Source organism: Sminthopsis crassicaudata, chromosome 1 (assembly GCF_048593235.1).
Source record: "Sminthopsis crassicaudata isolate SCR6 chromosome 1, ASM4859323v1, whole genome shotgun sequence".
Lineage (NCBI taxonomy): Eukaryota > Metazoa > Chordata > Mammalia > Dasyuromorphia > Dasyuridae > Sminthopsis > Sminthopsis crassicaudata.
Genome location: NC_133617.1, coordinates 134,152,222 through 134,177,008, shown reverse-complemented (window position 1 = coordinate 134,177,008; position 24,787 = coordinate 134,152,222). Strand labels below are relative to the sequence as shown.

Genomic DNA, 24,787 nt, shown 5'->3' with positions numbered 1-24,787 from the left:
ATATTTAGTTTTCTGTCTCTCTATCTTTTATTCTTGCTCTATTTTTCTTTCTTTCTGCCTGTCTGTCTCTCTCTCTCTCCTCTCTTCTCTCCTTCTTTTCTCCCCTCTCTCTCTCTCTCTCTCTCTTCTCTCTCTCTCTCTCTCTCTCTCTCCTCTCTCTCTCTCTCTCTCTCTCTTTCTCTCTCTCTCTCTCTCTCTCTCTCACTCTCCTCTCTCTCTCTCTCTCTCTCTCTCTCTCTCTCTCTCTCTCTTTATCTCTTTTTCTGCCTGTTTGTCTCTTTTTCTTTGTCTCTCTTCTCTTTCTGTCTCCTTTTCGCTTTATTTCTGTCTCTGTCTCTTTCTTGATCCTCTATACCCCACCCTTAAATCACAGTTTTTACTGGTATTAAATTTAAAATTTGAGTTTTTAAATCTCTGGCCAATTCCATGCACATTGCATGGTGGCAAGAGCCATGGGCTGATTTTAGATTCGCCATAACTCCTTGGGTAACTCACTACAATTTATTTCTCTGGGCTCTATAAAAAGGGTATCAAGATAGATGACATATCTGTAAGGTCCTTTCCAGTTCTCTACATTCATGATTTAGATAAAAATGCATTATTCTTATTTGAAATTTTTTTCCTTTTAAGAAGAGTTTAATCTAAAATCTGATGAATTAAGTTGTGTTAGATTGGGGGGGGATTTAGGGGGGAAGATGAACAGGGAAGCCACTGTAGTTTCATTAGTAGAGACAACTTAATTCCCAGTGATGAAATATTCTCTACCATTGCAGATTGACAATAATAGCCTTAGAGAATTGCTTGGGGTTCTGTTATTTTATGGGACATATCTAGGGCTACACAGTCAGTTCTTCATAGAAACAAAACTCAGATGTAGGCATCATGCTTTCTCTCTTTCAATCTGAAATTTAAATTACATCTAATATGTTTCTTTTGTAATATAAGAGAAACTGAGGCAAAACAGAGATTGTTTTTTAATCTTTTAACATGGAGAGTTTAGGTTAACTAACTAAGTAAGATGGGACTCTTGTCCAAAGCATTTCAGCATAGGCAAACCAAGGCAGGAAACTTATATAGAGTTTTAGATAACTAGGGTTTGCAAACAGAATACATAACCTACCCTACAGGGGTACATCCCCCTACAGGGGAAACAAAGGCAGATTGGGGGGGGGTAAGGACACTGGGTGGACAGACAAGCCATAACTTTTTTATTTAAGGCATAACACTTTCAAACCAGACCTTACAACTGGACCTCCATTCAATTCTTTATTTTTTTTTATATAGCAACAATGCGATTTTCCAATATTCTTTCTCCTAAGTTAATTATATTTAATATTAGATTTCAGAAAAAAAAAAACTATTCCTCAGAAACTTGTAAAAATGAAAGAAAAATAATTTTAACCAAAAGTAAAAAAATATTTCATTATGATAAATGAATAAGATAGTAAGATAAAATAGTTCTTAGAATATGATCCCTATTAATATTATTATATATAATTATATAATAATATTAATATCCCTATTAATAGAACAAAGTGAGCCTCTCACTGAGTACATAGTCTTCTTCATTGGTGTCATAGAAACTTATGAGACAGAAATAGATCTGAAATCAAGATGAAAAAGGAGACTACCCTCTTCAGAACAGCCAATATTTAGTACTGAAGCTGCTTTTTATTCCCAACTCTAGGGCAATGTTTCTTGATTAGAATAGAATTGTGTAACAAATAGAATATATTGTAGAGGGAACCCGGAGGTAGTAAATACATGTAAAAGCACTTAAAGAAAGGGCAAAATGTCATTGGGGAATAGTTTTCTGGAAGACAAGGCAAAAGTAGTTCCCAGCTATTCTCAGGCTTTCCCCAAGGCTCAGGGCAATCTGAATATTTTGGGTTGTTGGCAAAAGAAGCAGGCCCTCATTTGAGGAAAAGGAGTTTTAAACAGTCTGAATCTATTGATGCTGAAACTCCTATTCCATTTGGAGACTTCAGGGATTAACAGGGCCCAAAGCAAAGAAAAATCAAAAGGTGAGGCCATAGGGCTAGAAGGGCAGGGCAGCACACCAGGGGGCCTGCCAGCCATTTGGCACCTTCTCTCCGCACCAGGGCTCTACATTGCCCTGCAGCTGACTACCCAGCCCTCTACCACCACACCACCCAGGCCTGCACTTTTTAACTGACACCCTGTAGAAGCTTAATGAGCCACTCGAAAAAACGAATGCAAAACAAAGAAAGGTAATGGAAACTGACAAGCTGAAAAAGGAATAGAGAGGTTCATTTCCAATGTGGTGCTTGGGGGAGTTTTCATCAGAATATTTCCATGAAGTGATGGAAGGAGGAAAGAAAAAAAATTAAGAAACAGCCTCATGTGATGAACTTGTATAATTTATTCCCCTGCAGAACAGCAGGCAGTACTGTCTCATTCCTTCTTTTTCATGCCTCCACCTCTACCCCCACAACATCTCTCCCCTCTACCTAATTTTAGAGCATTCCCAGGCCAGGTAAGAATGAAAATGAAACATGCCAAAGAGAAGTTATAATGAAAATGTGGAAAGCTCACAGATTATTTATAAGCTTGCAAGTTGTGTATTTGGTGGAGATTTCCTCCCTTCTGCTCCTGCTTGCTGATGAAGAATGGTATTTTAATAGGCAGATGGTAAAGACAATTACAGTTAGGGGCTCAGCTGGGAGTTACATCAGTTTATTGCAAATTATTAGTTGATAAATGCTTTTGTTTACAAGCAAAGTCTTAAGCAGCTTTGTAATCAGTTTATCAGCTGCAGGCTGAGTTTTGACAGCTTGCCTTTGGGTAGAGTGTCATTTCTTGGCTGGTCACTTAAATCCTGTTGAACCAGTAAGTCAGACCAAAGATGGGCACCTTAAGTGTACCTGTGAGCAAGGTGGAAATTCTATAAGACTCCACATTGAGAATCAATGCTGGAAAAATTACTGTGAAACCTGCAGTCTAAGATAGATCACCTTAAAAGCTGCTAGACCCCTAGAGATGAATGGAAGCCTATTTTCAGAATTTGAAACACCTCTAAGTTAGCAAACATGTCTTAGCCATCTAAATGGCTTTGAAATAAAACATTTAAGGACCTCATAAAAACATGGTACTTCTTCACCTACTATAGAAGTTGAAGGATACTTGTGTTTTATAATCCCATAGTCATTCAGAAAGCACTCTGCCTTCTTCTCAAGGTCATGAATAAGTTCACTTTCCTTTTCATTCAATGGTAGAGGTCTCACTGGATAGTCATCATAGAAAGACTAGTAAAGACATTAAAGTACTAGTAACAACAGTCAAATTATTTCCTATAGAGGTCAGATTGACAGAGGAAGTCATTGTTTCTTGGAAAAGGAAGAAAATTGTCTCTAGATTTTTTTTTAAAAATAAAGAAGGTACTCTGCTTTAGAATAAATATTAGCTCACTTTTTATACAGGGTTACAAATGAGAGAGAGACAGACAGAAACAGAGAGAGACAAAGACAGATACAGTGAGAAACAGACAGAGAGACAGAGAGAGAAGGGAGGGGTGAGGGAGAGAGGGAAGAGGAGGGAGAGGGGGAAGGAGTGAGGTGAGGGAAGAGAAAGGGAGAGGGAAAGGCAGAAGAAAAAGTATTATCTTTATTTTTATAAATGTGTAAAATGGAATCTCAGACAGGTGATCTGGTTTGCTTAATTATAACCTGACTAGTAGGTTTCAGAGCTGGGATATGAAACAACATCTCCTTACTTCTAATTCAGCCCTCTTTAAGCTTACAGAAGCAGGGATAGCACTAAAAGAATTGTTTGGATTCTAATACCAACTTTGGCCTCAATATTCTATGGATAAGATTAGTAAACCCTTTAAATCTTTTCCTGATCTGTAAAATGGGATAGCAAATTTTCCTATTAAATTCACAGTTCTCTTGCTAGTATTCTTATTTTTATTTTGTTATATTTTAATTGATAGAGGACTATGAGTTTTCCAGATGATCTCCTTATGAGTACAATGTATCAATTGAATTTGTTGCTAAATAATAAACTAAATCTAGTCTATTTATCTAGTGATTTTATTTTTTTTAAATTCTAGATCTTTCCTAATTCTGAGACTGTTTAAGCAATAAATTTTACGTGGGGTTTTTAATAAATCTTGTCATTTTGAACTAAGATTCTAATACGTTTATGCAGCAGAATTAAGAGATTATTTTAAAAGTGGCTTTTTAAAGGTACCTAATAGATAGCATTTACTTTGATCAGCTCAGGATTTGAACTAAGGTTTACTCAGATACATATTTACCTATTTGATGCCTATATCTTCTAAGGCTATGTATTTAGCTCTCTCAACCCTCTGAAAAATAAGCTTTGGTCGTTCAGTCAGGGGGAAAGAAAATAAATAAAATGCTCCTTTATAACCCCTTCTGGAAGAATCTATTTAGTTTTCTAGTTTACTGACTGTAACTTTATGCTCATTTCTGTGCTTTGGAATTTATTCCAGGGAGTGGAGGATGGAATCATCAGTAAATGAAGAATGAATGACCCAATATTAGAATACTGTTTTTTTTTTAGTCAGAACTGCTATATTGCTTGACATATTAGTGGAACATAGATCACTGTAAAAGTGAATTCAATAAATGAATTTAATGTATTTGTACTCTACATTACTTCCAAAGCAAAATCTTTTCTTTGCCTACCTCAATTATTCTATTATCTCTCTCTCTCTTTCTTCTTCCCTTGTCTTCCTTCTCCCTCTTTTTCTTTTTTCTCCTTTCAGCCAAAAAACTTAATTCATCAGAAGTAACTAAATAGCTCCTAGAATTGAACATTTTAAATTTTGGCAAACGCTTTGTTGTTTTGATATTTGATATTGTTGATTTCAGTAAACAGAGAAAATCCTGTCTGCATCTCTCCCTTCACCCTTCTATTTTCCCATGACTGACAACATGGTGAATTGGAAAGAGTCCAGGATTTATAATCAGTGGCCCTGGGTTTGAATTTTTCACTGCTATGATATGAGTCTGTACAAGTCTCTAGAAGTGAGTTGGATTATGAGATCACTGAGGTCCCTTCCACCTTAAAAACTGTAGTCTTGATCCCACATTCACTGTAGACATTTGGTTTCTGATTTCACCAGTCTTTAATAATAAAAACCCTTTCTGACTATTATGGTTAGCTGACTCTTTAGGAATTTTATAATGAAGCACTTGGTAATTTAAAAACATGGATTTTGTTTTACTGCAAAGAAATACATATTAGTCACTTTCTATAATAAAATTATTGGGATATAAATAATATATTAGGCAAATGATTCCATTATTTTTTTTTCTTGATTGGAGAGGAAAGAAAAAGTCAGGGAAGAAAAGAAGCTATTAACTCTCTCTTCAAAGCCAATAGAACTGATACCTTGGTTGGTACTTGAATCTGATTTTTTCTCTCTCTGTCTCTCTGTCTCTTTCTCTATCTCTATGTGTCTCTTTGTGTGTCTGTGTCTGTCTGGCTGTCTGTCTATCACTTTCTCTCAAAATGTATAAAAAGATGTCAGGAATTACAGCATAGGAAAATGGAATGACCAAAAATGTGCTCTAAAGTGTTTAGTTTGCCTACATTGTACAAGTGAAAAATGTTAAGGATTATTTAACAACAGGGAAAGACCTTTCTGCAAAATGCCTTTGATTTATTGCTGGTGTGTGCTGCAGATCTTTATCAGCTATTCTTACACTATTTTATTCAAAAACTTGTGTAAACCGTGAGTTGGCATGTTGCAGCATAACCAGAGAGGCATTAATCAACCCTTAAATAAACAAGTTCATAGATCTATCTAATAACTATGAAGTAGTTAATACATTTATAAGCAATTTTATTATAGAAAGAAGGCCTAAAAGAGTAGTGCTTAATTATCTGGACTCCTCTGTGCTGGGCTCTCTTTTGATTGTATTAATGAAGCAGCTGGCCCATTGTTTCTCTTTAATTCCGCTATTGTTTTAAGAATATGTCACAGCTCTTTATTCTTTTATCAGGTACTGTGCAGGAGGAACCACACAATACCTCATATTCCTACTGTATTTGCCAATGCACAAAGAAACCTCCAAAGCGTTTTTCAAAGCAGGGGCACTCATAATTTATAAGTTCTATTCCTTGAACTACTTTACTGTCAAGAATTTCAACAGTATTGGATTTGAATTCATTATAAATGTGTATTAAACAATGTGGCTACGTATAGATATATGTCCTGTGTTAATGTCTAAACGCCGAGATCTGGGCACTATAACATATGAGGCATCGAAATTGGGACATTCTTTAGCAGAGAAAATTATTTCAAACAATCACCTCTGGATGGGAAAAAAAAATAAATTTGAGGCCTGGACCTCATCTTAGTTTTCGAATTATCCTTAAATGAGTTTATTTAGAAGAAATAAAAGAGAAATAGAGATAACAAAACAAACAAATACCTACCCCCTCACCCTCACTACATCCCAGGGATTTGATGTCTTTTTTGGTTTTTTGTCCATTCAAAAAACTGTTCTTCAAAAGGAATGGTTTTAATCTATGGGAATATGCCTGAAAGTTAGTGGGGGTCATTCCATGGGCTAATCTGCAGTGTTGTTTAAATGAGCATTGATAGTAGCCTGACCCTCCTCCACAGTCATACTTACATATAGGAATCGGCCTTCGGCCTATGTAATATGACATGATAATTACAGAGTTCCAATGTTAGGCAGCCCCAAAAGAATGGGTAAGGATCAGTGTTCTAACATGAGGTACCTATGCTGAAGCTATTTCAACATGATGGTTCAGTTGTAATTAGTTATTTCTTGAATTTCTTTGAAAACTAAAAATCCTCAGAGTAACATAATCTCAGTGAATCTGATTTTGTAGATTTGGGAGGTAAAACAAACAAGGAAAAAGAGTCCATATGGTAGACTTGTGTTACTTGTAACACATGCAACTTTTTGGGTTTTCCTGGCAAATATCTGGTTTCCTGGACAGCTTATTGATTTTTTTTCTTTTTCCTTTTCCAGAATCAGGTCTTAAAAAGAAAAGCCAGATAAATCATTCTACTTCACAGCTTAACACATCCACCAAAAGTTACAAAACTCAACTTAAAATTTACTTTTAGAAAATCCACAAGAACAAGTTGCAATTATTTAGCCAAAGGGGAAAAAAATCCAAAAATAAACTTCATTTTTATGGAGTGAGAAAATGAATTCATTTACTTCAAATCACCCATATTCTTATATTCCTGGATGCATTTCTTACATAAAATAAAGTTTTATACTAGTATCCATATCTATCTTCTTGAGGCTCCCTGCCCTTCTGCATATTGAAGCAGAGTAATACAGAATCTAAATGTGATTTAATTGGTTCAATTTGCTATATATTTTTATGCTAAGCTTGGCACCCTATCTTGATGAACTGGAATGTAGTTGTGCTCTAGGTTTACAGCTTCATATTTCTTGCATTTTCTTATTTTTACAAAGTAAAGTCTATCAATCACAGATAAATTAGAAAAAAAATGTACAAACAACACATCGCAAGGATTTTTTTTTTTTTTTTTTTTTTTTTTTTTGGAGGGAGCAACATGCTATGTAATTATTAACCTGATTTTTACCATTGTGTGAAACTGTGAATTGCAGATAGCATGGATGAAGTTAAATGCTTTTATATTAAATACATTTTGCTTATACCGGACTCTATAGGTATGGCCGTACAATATAATTGAAGCTTTGTCAGCTCTGTAGCCTAGCAACAGATAATACTGTTAGGTTACTGAATTGCTCCTGGTTGACAAGTAGGGAGTATTTTTGTGTTTATCATGTTTGCTAATGATGGGATCCTTTCCAAAAAGCTTGTCTTAATCTTAATTAGAGTTTATCAGCAGAGGTCTGCATGACATTACGCAGACACTGATTTCATAAATAATAAAAAGTGCAAGTGAAAAATTTGGCAGGAGAGGCAGATATTTGAGGCCACCGATTTCTTGTAAGAGGAGCGTGAATTTCCAAAATGTAATCAAGTTTGAACTGTGACTCTTTTCTTTATTATCGAAACTTACAGTATACTTCACTGCAGTTTTGACAGCAATTATAATAAAATTTATCAGTTTCCTGTTAGGAACCAGATTTTGTGCAAGAATCTTGATCATAAACATTACTAAGAACAGCAAGTCCATAGTTTTGTCTTTCTTTTTTTCCATGAACATCAAGGCCTTAGTAGTTACTGCTTTTCTATGAAACCTTGAAACTGCTTGTCCTTTACTTTGTGGGGGTAGTGATGGGAAGCAAAAATGAGTGGCTGTGTTTGCAGCATAAGAGACAGACAAAGAGAGAATCCTAAAATAACCTTTCCATTTGGTGGAAGCTATGAAAGTATCAGATAGCTGCCTCAGTGCCTGATGTCATTTGATAAAGGATTCATGCCAAGGCAGAAGGAATGTAATTTTTCTGCTCTAGTTTGCACAATATGATATTATTCCACGTCCACAATGTTCTGGGATTCAATAGTATTGATCATCCCTAACTAGTAACTTACTTATGTGTAATTAAACACTAAACCAATAAAGGACTAAGAAAAGTTTATGGCAGCATGAAATCCAGAATTATGATAGATACAATCTGAAAATTATCCATGGGTCCCTTCTTCTTAAAAGATTATTTGAGCTCTTGATCTATTTATTGGTTACATAACACTGGACCCATCATCTCTTTTCTCCTAGCCTCTGTTCCATCTGTAAAACAGGGGGTTGGATTTACTGATCACTTTGGTGCCTCCAACCATAAATCTAAGATCCGTTTTATCCATTTGACTATGATTATCATCTTCACTAAAATCCAGGAAATAGAGGAAGCAAATCACTGGTTTCAGATAATAATTCTTGATTGTCTTCTGTGAATTAGTCTGGACTCTTTGATGAAAGTATTGAATATGAATACTACAACTAACTAATGATAGTATATATTTTATTTCTATCAATAATATGTTATTATTGTCCATGTTGGAAGCTTAACATGTAGTTCCTTCCATGCGGTAGTATAGTTACCTCAAATGAGTTGCCCCCCCTTTCATTTTTAGAGTTTAAGTTGTGCTTTTTATTAATTGTTTTAGAGTTTAGATAAGCAAAGTTTAAAACATCTAGGTGACACAGTGGAGTCTTGAGTCTGTAGTCAGGGAGATTCCTCTTTCTGAGTTCAAATCTGGCCTGAGACATATTACTAGCTGACCTTGAGCAAGTCAATTAACTCTATTTGCCTTAGTTTTCTCTTCTATTAATTGAATTCATCCCCTTTTTGTAAAGAGTATTATTCCTCATTAGTCCTTTGGAATCATGTTGACCATTAGAATAAACAGAGAGCCTTTGAGTATTTTAAAATTGCTTTTGAAATGTTGTTATATTATTGATTGTTGCCCTGGCTCTGTCCACTTCTGATTCAGTTCATACAGATTCTCAGATTTCTCTGAAACCATTACCTTCATATTTTTTTTTTTTTTTTTTACAAAAAGTAGTATTCATTCACATTCCTATACCATAATTTGTTTAGCCATTCTCCAATTTATCAACACTCCATTAGTTTAGTTCTTTTGTCACTATAAAAGAGCTACTACAAATATTTCTAAAGAAGCTAGTCCCTCTTCTCTTTGTTTGATATTTTTTGAAGTATAAGACTGGTGTTCAACCCTTCAGAAAAGCTGTTTTGCCAAAAATCACACAATTATATAATGGCAGAATCATGACTAGAAGTTATATCTTTTGACTTTTATCACAGTGTTTTGTTTTACTTTGTTTTTGATTGAGGCTGAGTGAAGGATATATAATTTTTAAAAAAATTACTTCATCTGAATTTTAAGGTAGTAGTAGAACAGTAACGATATTATATTATATATATTGTGTCCAGAACCATTAGATTAGAATAATGGCAACTAATCCCACATGTATTGATATACCACAAGTAAAGACTAGCAAAATGCCTTTAAAGGAAACAAAGCTTTAAATCTATTCCTATTTACCCCATTCCAACTATTGAACATGTTTGATTCATTCCTTCTATCTAGACTTGCCAGCATAGGACATCTTATCTCAAATCAATATCTCCTACTCAGGACTCAGACTTCAAAGCATTTCAACACCTGTTCAAAAAGAGAGTAAAATTTAATCTGAGTACAATAGTAAATCATATTTCTATAGTGTTTTTTAAATTTGCTAAGCACTTTCTTCTCTCCAGACTTTTGAGGTGATGATGCAGATTTTACTTTCTCTATTTATGGATCAGGAAGTTCAGGTAATCCCTAATTCACATAGCTCATGAATAACTGAGGTAAAATTTGAATGCAAGTTTCTGTTTGTCCCAAACCCTACATGCTTGTTTACACCACACTGCTTTTTGATATGAAGATTGTAGCTAAAAATTCAGCATTTTCACAGGAATATATTATAATGCTGAGCAAACATGAATTCTGCAGCTTCTCCTTTTCTCCTAACAATCACTGATACTTATAACATGGTGGTACTTACATGGTTTTGAAGATTTGCAAAATAAATGGTTAATGATGATCCCATAGGAATTGTCCCCATTTTAGAAATCAGGAAAATGAGGCTCAGAAACTATTGTACTTGCCTACGGTCACATAACTTAGTGGCACCCAAGTTGGGATCCAGATTCAAGTTTTCTGGATTCAAAGATCCCAGCTTTGTGTGCCTCTCACATTCTTTTTTTCTGTGTAGCCAGAGGAAAGACAAGACACAAGTGATTATACCATCTCTATCTAAGCAGAAGAAGTTTAAATCACAATGCAGCATCAGAGAGATACACAAATTAGGTACAGATAAATAGCTTGGGAAGTTCTAGAGAAGCATGCTATGATCTGTAATATAACAATTTACACTTGAATCTTGTGCTTTAAGGAAATGCTATAATAAAGCTTCTATTCTTTGAAACAAAGAACTCTGCCCTCACATGAGTCTTATTATACTGTTAGGTTTTTGGTTAACTAACTGTTGCCCTCCACGTATAACATAAATCTGTAATGAGAAGATAGCCTCTATCATTTCCAGAGTTCCTTCCCAGATCTGAATGATTCTAAGTGCTGACAAAGTTCACGTCTGGATTTGTACATGCATATTTAAGTGTGCAGATGTGTGTTTTAGCATGTATGTGTTTTCCTTTAAAATTTTTATATCTCATTGAGGTCTACAATATAAACTTTATATTTTTACTTAAATATTGTAATTGATGCTATTTTTTCTTATTTTTAAAAGCTAATAACCTCAATTAATTGTCCAAGATTTTTTTTCTAAAATGATATTTGAATTCTTACATATTGAGCTGTGGCAATTCATACACTCTCATTATCTCTTCTATCAAATTTTTGCAACAAGTTATTTTATAACTATAGTATCTTTTTTGGGTGGGAGTGGGAGCAGGAATGAAAATAACATATAAATGAAAAGGTAGATAGTAATTCTGAGAGATAAACAAAGAAATGTTACATCCAAATGCATATCATTTCTGCTTGTTTGATGAGTCTTGCTATATGTATACCATAAGGGAAAACAAGATATATAACAGATAAAGTATGTAGCATATTTCATACCTAAGTATATTAGATATATGTCTTGGTCTGAAAGTGTAGATTAAAAAAAATAATAATAAGCACAGAGCCACAGTGTATTTTTTTCTACCATTGGAAGAAAGAGTTCTTTTCCTTTAAACAAACCTTTATTTAAATAAGCCTTTTTGAAACAGATCTTTGGCATATCTTCTTTTCAGGAAGTTCTGTCAGAGGAAGCTAAGATAAAGCAGTCATCATGTTATAAGGAATATTATATAAGAAAGATCAGTCAGCAAAAGTTGGTAGTGAACACAGAGAGAATGAAACTTCCTTATGAGAATAACAGAAATTAGCTTTGTGGTTTGTTTGAATTGTGTATATGGAGGGGTATCTTTGTGTTATAAAAATTAATCCATAAATCACAACTTTTCTGAGCTTCAGTATCCTCATATAATAAAATAGAAATGTTAATATCTGTATTACCTACTCTATCCAGTGATTGCAAGGACCAATCAACCAAAGAGCAAACATTTACTAAGTACTTACAGTGTGCCAGGCACTTTATGAAGACCTGGAGATACAAAAAGAAAATAAAAATAATCCTGACCCTCCAGGAGTTTCCATTTTAATGGGGGAGGCCCTAGGAAGGAGTGAAGATAGTGGGGAGGCAGAATATGAGTAGAAGAGGACAGAGGAAAGATGGGAAATGAAGTCAATGCAAAGTGAGAAATGGCTCACTATATGAAAGAAAATAGGTGAGTATCAGGTCAAAAATATCAAAGGAATCAATTTTTTTACAAGTGAAGGAAGGGGGACTAGCAGTACCTCATTTCAACTAGTAATAATGAAAATAAGTTGGTATTATATAAGAATGAGTGGTTAATCAATTTAATAGACCAGGAATACAATATACAGAAATAAATAATCATAATAACTCAAAGATCCCAGCTTTGTGGGCAAGAACACATTTTTTGACAAAAGTGTCTGAGAAAACTGGAAAGTAGTCTGGTAAAAACCAGGCATAGAACAACAACTCAAAATATATGCAAAATTAAGCTCAAAATGGGTACAAGATTTTAAATGTAAATAAATCAGAGCATGGGATGAAATTGGCTATTAGATTTATAAAGAGGGGAAGAATTTATGACCAAATAAGAGATAGAGAATTTCATGGGAGATAAAATGTATAATTATGATTACATAAAATTAAAAAGTTTTTGCATAAAGCCAATGAAGCCAAATTTAGAAAAATAGGAATACTGGGGAGGGGAAATCTTTATAGTTTCTTTGATAAAAGTCTCATTTCTTTTATATGTATTTATATACACATGTATGGATATTTAGGCTTATGTGTATCTATCTGTATCTATATCTATATATCTATATATCTATGTATCAATCTATATATGAGGACCTGAGCTAAATTTATAAAAGTAAAAGCCATTATCAAATTAATAAATGGTCAAAGGTTATAACAGTCATCTAGGTGATACAGTGGATAGAGTGCCACATTTGAAATCAGGAAGACTTATCTTCCTGAGTACAAATTTAGCCTCAGATATTTAATAGCTCTGTTATACTGTGCAAACTCAATTTGCCTTTGTTCCTCATCTACAAAATAAGCTGGGAAGAAAATGGAAAATCATTCTAGTATCTTTATTAATAAAAACTTAAATGGAATCGCAAAGAGTAAGATATCACTGAATGGTCCCAATAACAATAACAAAAGATATGCAATGGCAATTTTCAGAAGAAACCCAAACTGTCAATGCTCATGTGAAAGCAAAAAAGCAGAAAATCACTAATAATTAGAGAAACATAAATTAAAATGTCTCTGAGAATCCTTCTCATACACAACAGATTGACTGCAATGATAGAAAAGAAAAATGACAAAACCTTAATGCACTGTTGGTGGAATATATACAGTTCTAACCATTCTGAAGAAAAATTCAAAACTATATCCAAAGGGATATAAAACTGTTTATACTCTTTGGCCCAGTGATACTGCTACTAGCTTTGTAGCCCCAAAAAGAAAAAGGACCCTGTGTACAAAAAGATTTATGGCAGCTCTGTTTGTGATAGCAAAAAAAAAAAAAAAAAAAAAAAAAAAAAATTAAAAGCAAGGAATACTTATCAATTAGAAAAGGGCTACCTATGAATGTGATGGGATCCTATTTTACTATAACAAATGCTAAAAGAGATTCAGACAAATCTAGGAAGATTTACATGAATTGATGCTAAGTGAATTGAGCAGAACTAAGAGAACAGAATACATAGAATACTATAAAGATGATAAATCCAATGAACTCCTAATGAAATTTGCTGTCTACCAGATAGAGAACTAATGGACTCAGAATGTATATATGAAAATTATTTTTTGTGCTTTTTTAGAAAACTTGGCTAGATGTGAAAATGTTTTACATAATTTTACATGGATAGTAAGTATCATATTCCATTTCAATGAGTGGGGGAAGGGAAAGGGAGGGGAAAAAACACAGAACTAAAAATAGAAATAAAAATTCCTAAATAAATACAACCTCTTCCCCTCCTCCTGCAGCACTAGATAAGAATCTCTGTACTATAAATCAGAAAACAAGAAAAATGCTTAAGAAAACTTGTCACTAAATAAATGTGAATTACTATTAGCTATGGTATATGTAAGAATATATATGTTTATACAATATTTGTTTAATTAATAACGTAAAATCAGTCAGTAATTTTTTTCTAAAATTAATGCATTCATTTGAAAGCAGCTAATGAAAATATTTTGCTTTGGATACTATAGATGCCCAACCTTTTATGAGGGAATTGGACTAATGAGTTGTAAGGTCTTTTTCAGATATAAACCTATGAGCCTTGGATATCATGATGTGTTGTCATCTGCAGTCATTTTATTGAGCATTTTTGCTTATTTTTTTTGTTAAAATGGAGGATTAAAATGTGGAATAAAATGTATCAATAAAAATTTTTAAATCTAATAATCTTCTTTGAGAGGATGGAGAGCAAAATTATAATGCATATGATCTTCTTACTTTCAGCCACTAAAGCAAAAGTGTTGGGGAAAGGGTCATCAGAATATATATATGTGTATGCATGAGTGTGTGCATATATACATATTAAGTATATACACACACACACATATATATATGCAGGCATATATGTATTGTGTAGCATATGTATACATTATGTGTGTGTGTGTGTATATATATATGTATATATATATATATATAATGATGTGTGTTTTGGAAATATATGTGTATGTATGTTTGGGCAAAGATTATATTTAGGCTAAACCTATTGTAAATTCTTTTTTCTTTCCTGTGAACAACAAAGCTATAATAAGTTGATGATTTAGATGAGATCTAAGAACAGAGGGCAAACATTTGATAGAGATACCTCAGGTATTAATTATCTATCCTTGACCTCTTTTACTGTCAGTTATTATGGATGGACATCTCATCTAATCCAGGAAAGAAGTACCCCTCCCATTCCAAGGGAAGGGTAAGGATGGCCAGCTATCTTGATTAAGCACTCCACCCCTAAACTGACATGAGATACATAAGAAGATGCTGTTGACATTAATCTACTTTACAACAAGCTTGAAAATTCCATTGTCAATTAATTTTTCTCTTTCTTTTCTTCTTAATAGGGGGTCAGCTTTGGTGCACTACTACGAAGGCCATCTCTGAGGGTGAGGAGCTAATTGCCTTTGTGGTAGATTTTGACTCAAGGCTACAAGCTGCCAGTCAGATGACACTCACAGAAGGGATGTATCCTGCACGGCTGCTGGATTCAATTCAACTGCTCCCTCAACAAGCTGCCATGGCATCTATTTTGCCTACAGCTATTGTCAATAGTAAGTGCTGAAGATCACAGCTTTATTCATTCTATGGGGTATAGTCGAGGTATGCCCAACTCACTATCAGGCTCTGGGAATTCATAGGATCCTAGGTTATTATGGACTACATGTATTCTTTCTTCTGGCTTTGCCTGTATTTTGGTCATGTCTGAAGTGGTTCTTTGGAAGGAAGGAAGGAAGGAAGGAAGGAAGGAAGGAAGGAAGGAAGGAAGGAAGGAAGGAAGGAAGGAAGGAAGGAAGGAAGGAAGGAAGGAAGGAAGGAAGGAAGAAAAGAAAGGAGGAAGAGTGGGTGAGAGCATCAGAGGGGGAAAGGGAGAGAGTGACAGAGAAAAGAGAGAGAGAGAGAGAGAGAGAGAGAGAGAGAGAGAGAGAGAGAGAGGAAGAGGAGAGAGAGGAGAGAGGAGAGAAGGAGAAAGTGAAATAAAATTCTTCCAGTGAATATGTCAACTCCTGAGTGGCACATGAAACACTGACACAGTGAATTGTTTGGATATTTTACAAGTCTACTTAACAGAATAGTGGGCCCTTTAAATAAGATTGATTTGACCACAGATCACTTTGAGACTTCAAATATAGTGACAGCATTGATAAAGAATGGGAAGGTCTAGAAAGACCCATAAAAGGAAATGGACTTGAAAAAGTTTTGAGCAAAAGAAAGAAAATTCAGATAATTTTGATATCTAAAAAGTTTCTTAATTTAATGTTTGATTAATATATAATTTTATTTTTATATGAAAAAATATCTCTAGAAAGAAAATTTTCTCAAAAATTCTCTGTTCTTATAAGTTAATTGTTTTCTGACATAATTTTTATATGTATATCTGAGAAAATATGAGAAAAATGATATGATTTTTATATGTATATTATGATAAAAAGAACCTCATGGTATCTATGGTAGAGTTCTGGGCCTAGAATAAGGAAGATTTCAATTCAAATCCTGCCTCATTGATAATATTTGTAAAACTCTTATAAAAATCTGAAAATGCTATATAAATAATCATCAATATTATTTCATATAATAAACACCCTTATTTTAGTCATAATTATATTGGCTATCAGTGTAAGTGGAGATAAAACAACATTATATAATAATACCATGTCAGTTCCCATTTTACTTCACTTTCTCCTCCTCTCCTCTCTCTCTCTCTCTCTCTCTCTCTCTCTCTCTCTCTCTCTCTCTCTCTCTCTCTCTCTCTCTCTCTCTCTCTCTCTCTCTCTCTCTCTCTCTCTCTCTCTCTCTCTCTCTCTCTCTCTCTCTCTCTCTCTCTCTCTCTCTAATACTCTCCTTATTGCCTATGTGATAAATTACATACTTCTCTGTTTTGACAGTCTGGCTCTTTTTTTTTTTAAGTTTTCTTTCCAATCTCATCATGCACTTGATACTTCAGCCAAAATGGCTTACAGAACATTTCCCAAATAAAGCATTGCATTTTTCACTTTTGTGCTTTTACAAAGATTCTTCCCACTACCCAGAATGCCTTTCCTTCTCACCTATACCTCCTGAAAGCCCCACTGCTCTCAAGAGCTTAAGAAACACTTTAAGGGATCTCTTCTCAGAATCCTTTGCTTTTATTATATGTATTCCTTATCTTTCTTTTGAATTTATATCCCTAGCATCTTAAATGGCATGCACTTAATATATGCTGATTAAGAAAGTTCTGTCAGCAAAAGATTGTAGTGAAAATTTTGTCAGCAAAACAGGACAGTTTTGAAAGTAACGTGGAATTTATTATATGTGTGTGTGCATTTTCTATGCATTCCATGTACACATATATGTATATATAGATTGTATGTATTTTTTAAAGCAGGTAATGGACAGTCATGGTTTTTTATACAATTACACAATACACTTTGTCTCTCTTTGAATTTCTCCCTGTCTCTCTGTCTCTGTGTGTCTTCCTGTCTCTCTATCTCTCTATCTTTCTCTGTCTTTATCTCTGTTGGTCTCTGTCTCTTTCTGTCTCTCTTTCTTTCTTCTGGTGCATGCATGCATATTCTGGGTAAATGGAAATGCTAAGGTTTGGGGCAGTGGGGATTATACATGTTTAAAATTGAGATTTTTTTTTTTTTTTAAAGAAGTCCTTTGCCATTCTTTCTTCTGAAACACACAGTCATTTGATTCTTAAAAATCAAAATAAGCAAATGACTTTGTTTGATTAATGAATGACATTTAATCTTTTAGTTATCCCAGGCAATTCTGATTCTTAGTAACAAAGGAGTTTGCCAGTAGTCAGTCTACTGTAGTAGAGAGAGTTTCTGACTGAAAATTCCCCACATTGATGAAATTATGTAAATCTTTCCACCCTGATTATAGAAATATATATACATATATATGTATATATACATATTCAGAATGCAATTATATCAATGTATGTGTATAAATTATATATAAATATATAAGCGTAATTTTAAAAATAAGACCAATGATTTCACTAGTACAGAAAATTTTCACAGCCTCTTCTATAAATAACAATGGAAGATTTTCTGTAACTTATAGTTGTAAGGAGTTGCCTAAGGCATTGTGAAATTAAATGATTTTTACTAGATCATATGAGCATTATATCTGTAAGAGACAAATCTGCAGCCCACATTGTCCTGGCCTCAGGGTCACCTTTCTATTCACCATGCCATACTGTCTTTCTTAAAATATATTATATAAGCAATGTTATACATAATAATTATCTGTATAAATTATTTTCATAATAATTGATAATAACAATAGCTAGCACTTATATAGTCCCTACTATATGCCACATTATTTACCAAATGCTTTCCAAATATTATTTCATTTTATCTTCACAACAATTCTGAGAGGTATCGCAATTTTACAGTTGAGGAAATTGAAGCAAACAGGTTAAGTGACTTGCCCAGGGTCACTCATCTAAGAAGTATCTGAAGATGGATTTGAATTGAGGTCTTCCTGATTTCAAGTCCAGCACTTTATCTACCATATACCTATTGTGTTGTATAAACTCCTTGAGGACATGAATTGTCTTTAACCTAATTTCTTACAAAGCATCTAGAAAAATGATCAGCTTATTGGAGGTATTCAATAGATGTTCATTGATTTGTTTTTCTATGGTACCGCATTCAGATTTGCTATTCAACTCTGGTCATTTTGCTGGTTTGGATCTTAGAAGCCTGAGAACAAGAAATCTAAGAGATGCTTTGCTCATCACTGGCTTCAAAAGTGCTGCAGCTGATATGTACCTTTATTTCTTTTTTCAGAGGACATATTTCCTTGTAAGTCCTGCGGCATATGGTATCGAAGTGAGCGGAATTTGCAAGCACATCTCATGTACTACTGCAGTGGGAGGCAAAGAGATGGGCCTCCAATCACAGAAGAGAATGAGGATGCTCCTCACCAGATATCCAGTGCTTGCCCCTTTCCACAATGCACCAAAAGCTTTTCCAATGCCCGAGCCCTGGAAATGCACCTAAATTCCCATAGTGGTAAGTTTCTCTTTTCTTCTGTTCCTCTAATATGGTTCTTCTAGGTCAGTTTTCTTTTTAGGGCACCTTGAGGGCCTTAATGTCTTATCCTCATTGAATAAACTTTCTACCCCAGGTTTGTGCCTAGACTAGACCTATTTTTCCTGATGTATGAATTGAATAGGCAGGTTGATATGGTAGGTACAGTATCGGAGACTGGGATCAGGAAAACCTGCCTTCAAATCTTGCCAAAATATCCATTAGTGAAGAGACTTTCCATTTTGGGAGACTCTTGTATTTAGGTGAAATGTAATTATCTTCAAGGACAATCTGGAGTGGTCCTTATAGTAGAATTTACCTAATGCTGATCTAAGTTCATTCATTTATTTCCTGTGTCTGTCAATCTTTGAAAGCTGTAGTTTACTTAGCAGATTCAGCCTACATTTAATCATGGAAGTTAAACCCATCACTTCTTAATTCTACTAAAACTAGGCTCATAAGAAAAGCAAAAGTAATTATTATCTTTTCAAATTTTTTTTACCTATCTTAATTTGGACAATTGGCTTCTTAGACATCTACCAACAGTTGAATTATTAACATTTCAACTGTGACAATTGTGGTCATAGGTAATAGATTTTGAGCTATAAAGAGGTCATTGAGTGGACCCTTTCGTTTTATGGATGCCCAGAGAGGTTAAGTAACTCGTCCAGCATTTAACAGCTAATAAGTATCCAAAGCAGGATTAGAATCCAGGTCTTCCTTACTACAAGCCCAAAGCTTTGCTGATTCACTTAGCTATCATTAGTGTTTTAAACTTCATTGTCTTTTTACTTTGACAGGTAAACATTTTCTTAGAATATATATGCAATAGGAGACTCTATTTTCTTTAGAGTTCCATGGTAAACCTTTTTTAAAACCCAAATATTTCTTTTTCTTTCCTATCAACAATCACTCTTTCAAAAAGATTTGCTACAAAGATTCCACTTAAATATAGATATATACATCTTTTTTCTCAAGTATGGCAGAAACATCATCAGAGATCACTGCATTTCTAGGAATGTCTCCAAAGTCAATAGGGCACCTCTTCTAAAATAATCTTTATGTATCTGTCAAGGAGTCTCTGAGGATAGAAGGATCCTTCCTTAAGCCACCTCACCCACATAGCTAAGGGGAAATTTATGAGTGTTGTGGTTGTAGAAGCAGCTCAGTTGCTTTCCACTCACCTTGGTCTCTCACATAATCTGAGTTTATTCATCTGGTAAAATAGAGGGTTCAGGGAAAGTTGGCCTTCCCAGATGGTGAGCGTGGGGAACCACAAATCTGGTTGAACATTACTGGGGGCACCATATGTGCTACTTAATAATTCTCCAATGTGGGGAGGACTGGGAAAAATTACTATATTGGCTAAGGATAACTTTTCTTTGGTATGGGAAATAAGAGGAAGTTTCTATAATTTCAGCTATGTCATTCCTTCCTTTCTTGGTAGAAAGTCAGCATGATACAGAGTATGAGAGTTGGATTAAGGATGACTACATACAAACCCTACCTCCGTAAGGTTTAGATCTGTTAGCCTGAGTAAGAGATTTCCTCCCCTTGGGCCTCTGTTATCCCTATAAAATAAGAGGTTTATCTCTTATAATTTAGTGTTTAATCTAATCTGTGAAGAAGATCACACATAACAGTTTAGATCATATTAGCAAATTAAGGACAACAGTGTTTAATAAACTCTACTTAATGGATGTGTATCTCGTTTTAAGCTACCCTAAAAAAGAAAAAAAAATGAGGATTTATAAAAAAGATAAATAGGAGGATGGTTTGCTCTGCAAAAGTGTTCACATTAGAATTCATTCATTGCATATCTTTCACTTTTAAAATATTTTAATGTAATTTAAGAATACATTTTCAGAAATACTTCTATATTATAAAGCAAAGTTGATTTGCAACTTTTATATAAAGAAGTAGTTTTCTCCTAATAAGTAACATATTCTAACAGAATGAACACTGAATAAGGAATTGGGAAGCCTAGATTTCAACTCAAGCTCTGTGTGTGCTGTGTGATATCTGTCTAGTTATTTAAACCCTCTGAGTTTAGTTTTTCTCCTCCCTTAAATTAGAATAATATCTAACCATGCTATCATCATGAGAACAATGAGAGAAAATACATATAAAAGCACTTTGAAAATAGAAAAGCATTTTTAAAATATAGGATACTATGACAGATCATAAATTTCAAGGGGATATTGGACTTTGAGATTCTCTCTTCTAAAATCACATATTCTACAATTAAGGAAACTAAGATCCACACAAGTTAAGTGACTTGCCCTAGATCACATTGGTGGCAAATGATGAGAGTTAAGATTTGAACCCAAGTAGTCTAATTCCAAACCTGTTGCTCTTTCTTTGGTATCACAGTGGATATATATTTATTGCTAAACTTGGCCAGTTCAGCTGTTTATTTATTAACTTAATAATTAATAATTAATAATTATTAATAAATTAAACACTTGAATTCCTTGGAAAAGACCATGTTCTTTCAAAAATAATTTTTTTTTTGTTCTTAGCAATCTCCTTTTTTTTGTTTCTTCACAGGTGTGAAAATGGAAGAATTTCTCCCTCCTGGTGCTAGCCTAAAATGCACCATTTGTAACTACACTGCTGATTCCGTGATCAATTTTCACCAGCACCTGTTCTCCCATCTCACTCAAGCTGCCTTCCGATGCAACCACTGTCACTTTGGCTTCCAGACTCAAAGGGAGCTATTGCAGCACCAAGAAATCCACGTTTCCAGCAACAAACTTCCAAGAGAAGGTGACAATGAACACTCCCCAAGTGGAAATGAAGATAATATACAGCCAACCTCAGAGCTGTTGACTAGAAATGAACTTCCACAGAGCCAAAAGGCCATGCAGACTAAAGATGCTAGCTCTGACACAGAGCTGGATAAGTGTGAGAAAAAGAATCAACTTTTTCTCCCAAATCAGAGACCAGAACTACAGTCTTCAGCTAATAAACAAAGCTTTTCCTATACAAAGATCAAGTCTGAACCTTCCAGCCCAAGACTTGCCTCATCTCCAGTTCAGCCTGGCATTGGTCCCTCTTTCCCTATGGGCCCTTTTCTATCTCAATTTGCTTTCCCCCAGGATATCACAGTGGTTCCTCAGGCTTCAGAGATCTTGGCTAAGATGTCTGAACTGGTACATAGGAGGCTGAGGCATGGAAGTAGCAGTTATCCCCCTGTCATCTACAGTCCTTTAATGCCCAAAGGGGCTACTTGTTTTGAGTGCAACATAACATTCAATAACCTGGACAATTACCTAGTGCACAAAAAGCATTATTGCAGCAGCCGATGGCAGCAGATGGCCAAGTCTCCTGAATTCCCCAGTGTTTCTGAGAAGATGCCAGAGGCTGTAAGCCCTAACAATGGTCAGAGCTCTATTAACCTTCTTAACACAGCTCCTCATCCTTCTGATCCTGAGAATCAGCTCCTTCAAACATCCTGTATCAATTCCTCTACAGTCTTAGATTTAATTGGGCCAAGTGCAAAGGGCCATGACAAGGACTTCCCCGCACAGGCTAAAAAACTATCGGCTTCCAGTAGTAGTGATGACAAAATTAATGGGAAACCTGCTGATGTAAAGAATTCCAACATTTCTTTAGTGGAAGGAGAAAGTGATCCTAATAAGACCACCTGTGATGCTTGCAATATCACCTTCAGTCGACATGAAACCTATATGGTCCATAAGCAGTATTACTGTGCAACTCGCCATGATCCTCCCCTAAAGAGGTCTGCTTCCAATAAAGTGCCTGCTATGCAGAGAACAATGCGTACCCGCAAACGAAGGAAGATGTATGAGATGTGCCTCCCTGAACAGGAACCAAGGCCTCAACTTGTCCAGCAGCGTTTCTTGGAAGTAGCCAACCTCAATAATCCTTGTACATCTACTCAAGAATCCACAGAAGGGCTGGGAGAATGCTACCACCCAAGGTGTGACATCTTCCCTGGAATTGTCTCAAAACATCTGGAAACATCTCTCTCGATCAACAAATGTGTTCCGGTTTCCAAGTGTGACACCACTCATTCCAGTGTGTCCTGTTTGGAGATGGATGTACCCATTGATCTCAGCAAAAAGTGTTTATCTCAGTCTGAGAGGACCTCCACATCTCCAAAAAGGCTGTTGGATTACCATGAGTGCACTGTTTGCAAGATCAGTTTCAATAAGGTAGAGAACTACCTGGCCCATAAGCAGAATTTCTGCCCTGTCACTGCACATCAGCGTAATGACCTCGGACAACTGGATGGCAAAGTGTTTCCAAATCCAGAAAGTGAACGGAATAGCCCTGATGTCAGCTATGAAAGAAGTATAATAAAATGTGAGAAAAATGGAAACTTGAAGCAGCCTTCTCCCAATGGAAACTTATTTTCATCCCACTTAGCAACCCTTCAAGGACTGAAAGTCTTTAGTGAAGCTGCTCAGCTTATTGCAACAAAGGAAGAAAACAAACATTTGTTTCTCCCACAATGCCTTTACCCTGGAGCAATAAAGAAAGCTAAAGGAGCAGACCAGCTTTCTCCATATTATGGAATAAAGCCAAGCGATTATATTTCTGGTTCTCTGGTCATTCATAACACTGACATAGATCAAAGCACAAATGCAGAGAGTGAATCACCTAAAGTCCAGGCCCCCTCAAATGGGTGTGCTGGCCAGAAGAAAGAGTCTCTGCCATTGTTACCCAAAAACAGAGGCATGGTAATAGTGAATGGTGGCCTAAAACAAGATGAAAGGCCTGCTACAAACCCACAGCAAGAGAACATTTCCCAGAATCCTCAGCATGAAGATGGACACAAGTCTCCATCTTGGATCTCTGAGAATCCATTAGCTGCAAATGAAAATGTGTCTCCTGCAATTCCTTCTGCAGAGGAACAGTTGTCTAGTATAGCAAAAGGTGTGAATGGCTCCACTCAGGCTCCAACCAGTGGAAAATACTGCCGCCTGTGTGATATCCAGTTCAACAACCTTTCAAACTTTATCACTCACAAGAAGTTTTATTGCTCGTCACATGCCGCAGAACATGTCAAATAAAAAAAAAATAAAAAAATAAAAAAAAAAGCAAAAACCACTAACCAACAAACCCATCAGTCACCTTTGGTACCAGTGTTTAGTATCTTGTTCCATGCAGTCCAAGCAAAGCTGCTTGAATGCTATCTGGGCAATCAGGAGATAACTCATTAAGGCTGAGTTGAAGACTTAAGGTGTAATTTCATTACAGTCTATTAGTAAAGTGTATTATTGGTGCCATTTTCAAAAATATTAATTTATTTTACCAGCAGTATTCATAGCTGTGGTTATGTTATTTTTATTTAAAAACTTTATATTAAAGTCATTTGTAATGTTATTGTATAGTTATTGTGTAGCACATATGGTTTGCACTGTATAGTAGATTTTAAAGAAAATAGTCACAAACAATACAGAAAAAAGCATTTTAGAAATAGCTTCAAAAGCACTTGTGTATCCTGATTTTTTTCTTATATGCTGTTGCAGATATATGTATATGCTAAAATATAACTTGCAAGGACATTTTCAATACACATGCTGTAAAGTTCGCCTTAAGATTTCAATTCTTAAATGACCAGGCTCCGTTTTGCACTTTATATTTTAGCAGATACAGTCCCTTAGTCATTAGGCTTTGCATTTGTATGTAGCGGTATGTTTCCGTCCATTTTCTTAATCTTAAACATGTATGTTAAATGAAGATGGCAATTTTTTTCTTGTATAGTACTTGTATTTTCTTTCACTGATGCATCTCTGTCTCAATTTTTAAACCTTTGCTGTTAAATGCAATACTTTATAAAGAATGAACAAAATTACTGGAAGCAGTATTGTAAGTAATGAGGATGTATTAATCAGTTTTATCTTTTGAAAGGCACAGTCAAAATTGAAACCCTAAACTCAATGCTGCAAGTATGAATTTAAT

General features: G+C 34.9%; 1 protein-coding gene across 3 annotated transcripts in view; it reads left to right on the top strand.

Annotated features, from left to right (window-relative positions):
• ZFPM2 (zinc finger protein, FOG family member 2) overlaps positions 1-24,026 on the top strand; it is a 541,649-nt gene extending 517,623 nt beyond the window's left edge. For all 3 annotated transcript variants that reach the window (XM_074267155.1, XM_074267148.1, XM_074267166.1), the window contains 3 exons: positions 15,173-15,379; positions 18,611-18,835; positions 21,404-24,026. In XM_074267155.1, coding sequence (XP_074123256.1) covers positions 15,173-15,379; positions 18,611-18,835; positions 21,404-23,895 — 2,924 coding nt within the window. In that variant the 3' untranslated portion in view covers positions 23,896-24,026. The remainder of the gene's footprint in view (positions 1-15,172; positions 15,380-18,610; positions 18,836-21,403) is intronic.
• Positions 24,027-24,787: the final 761 nt, after the last annotated feature.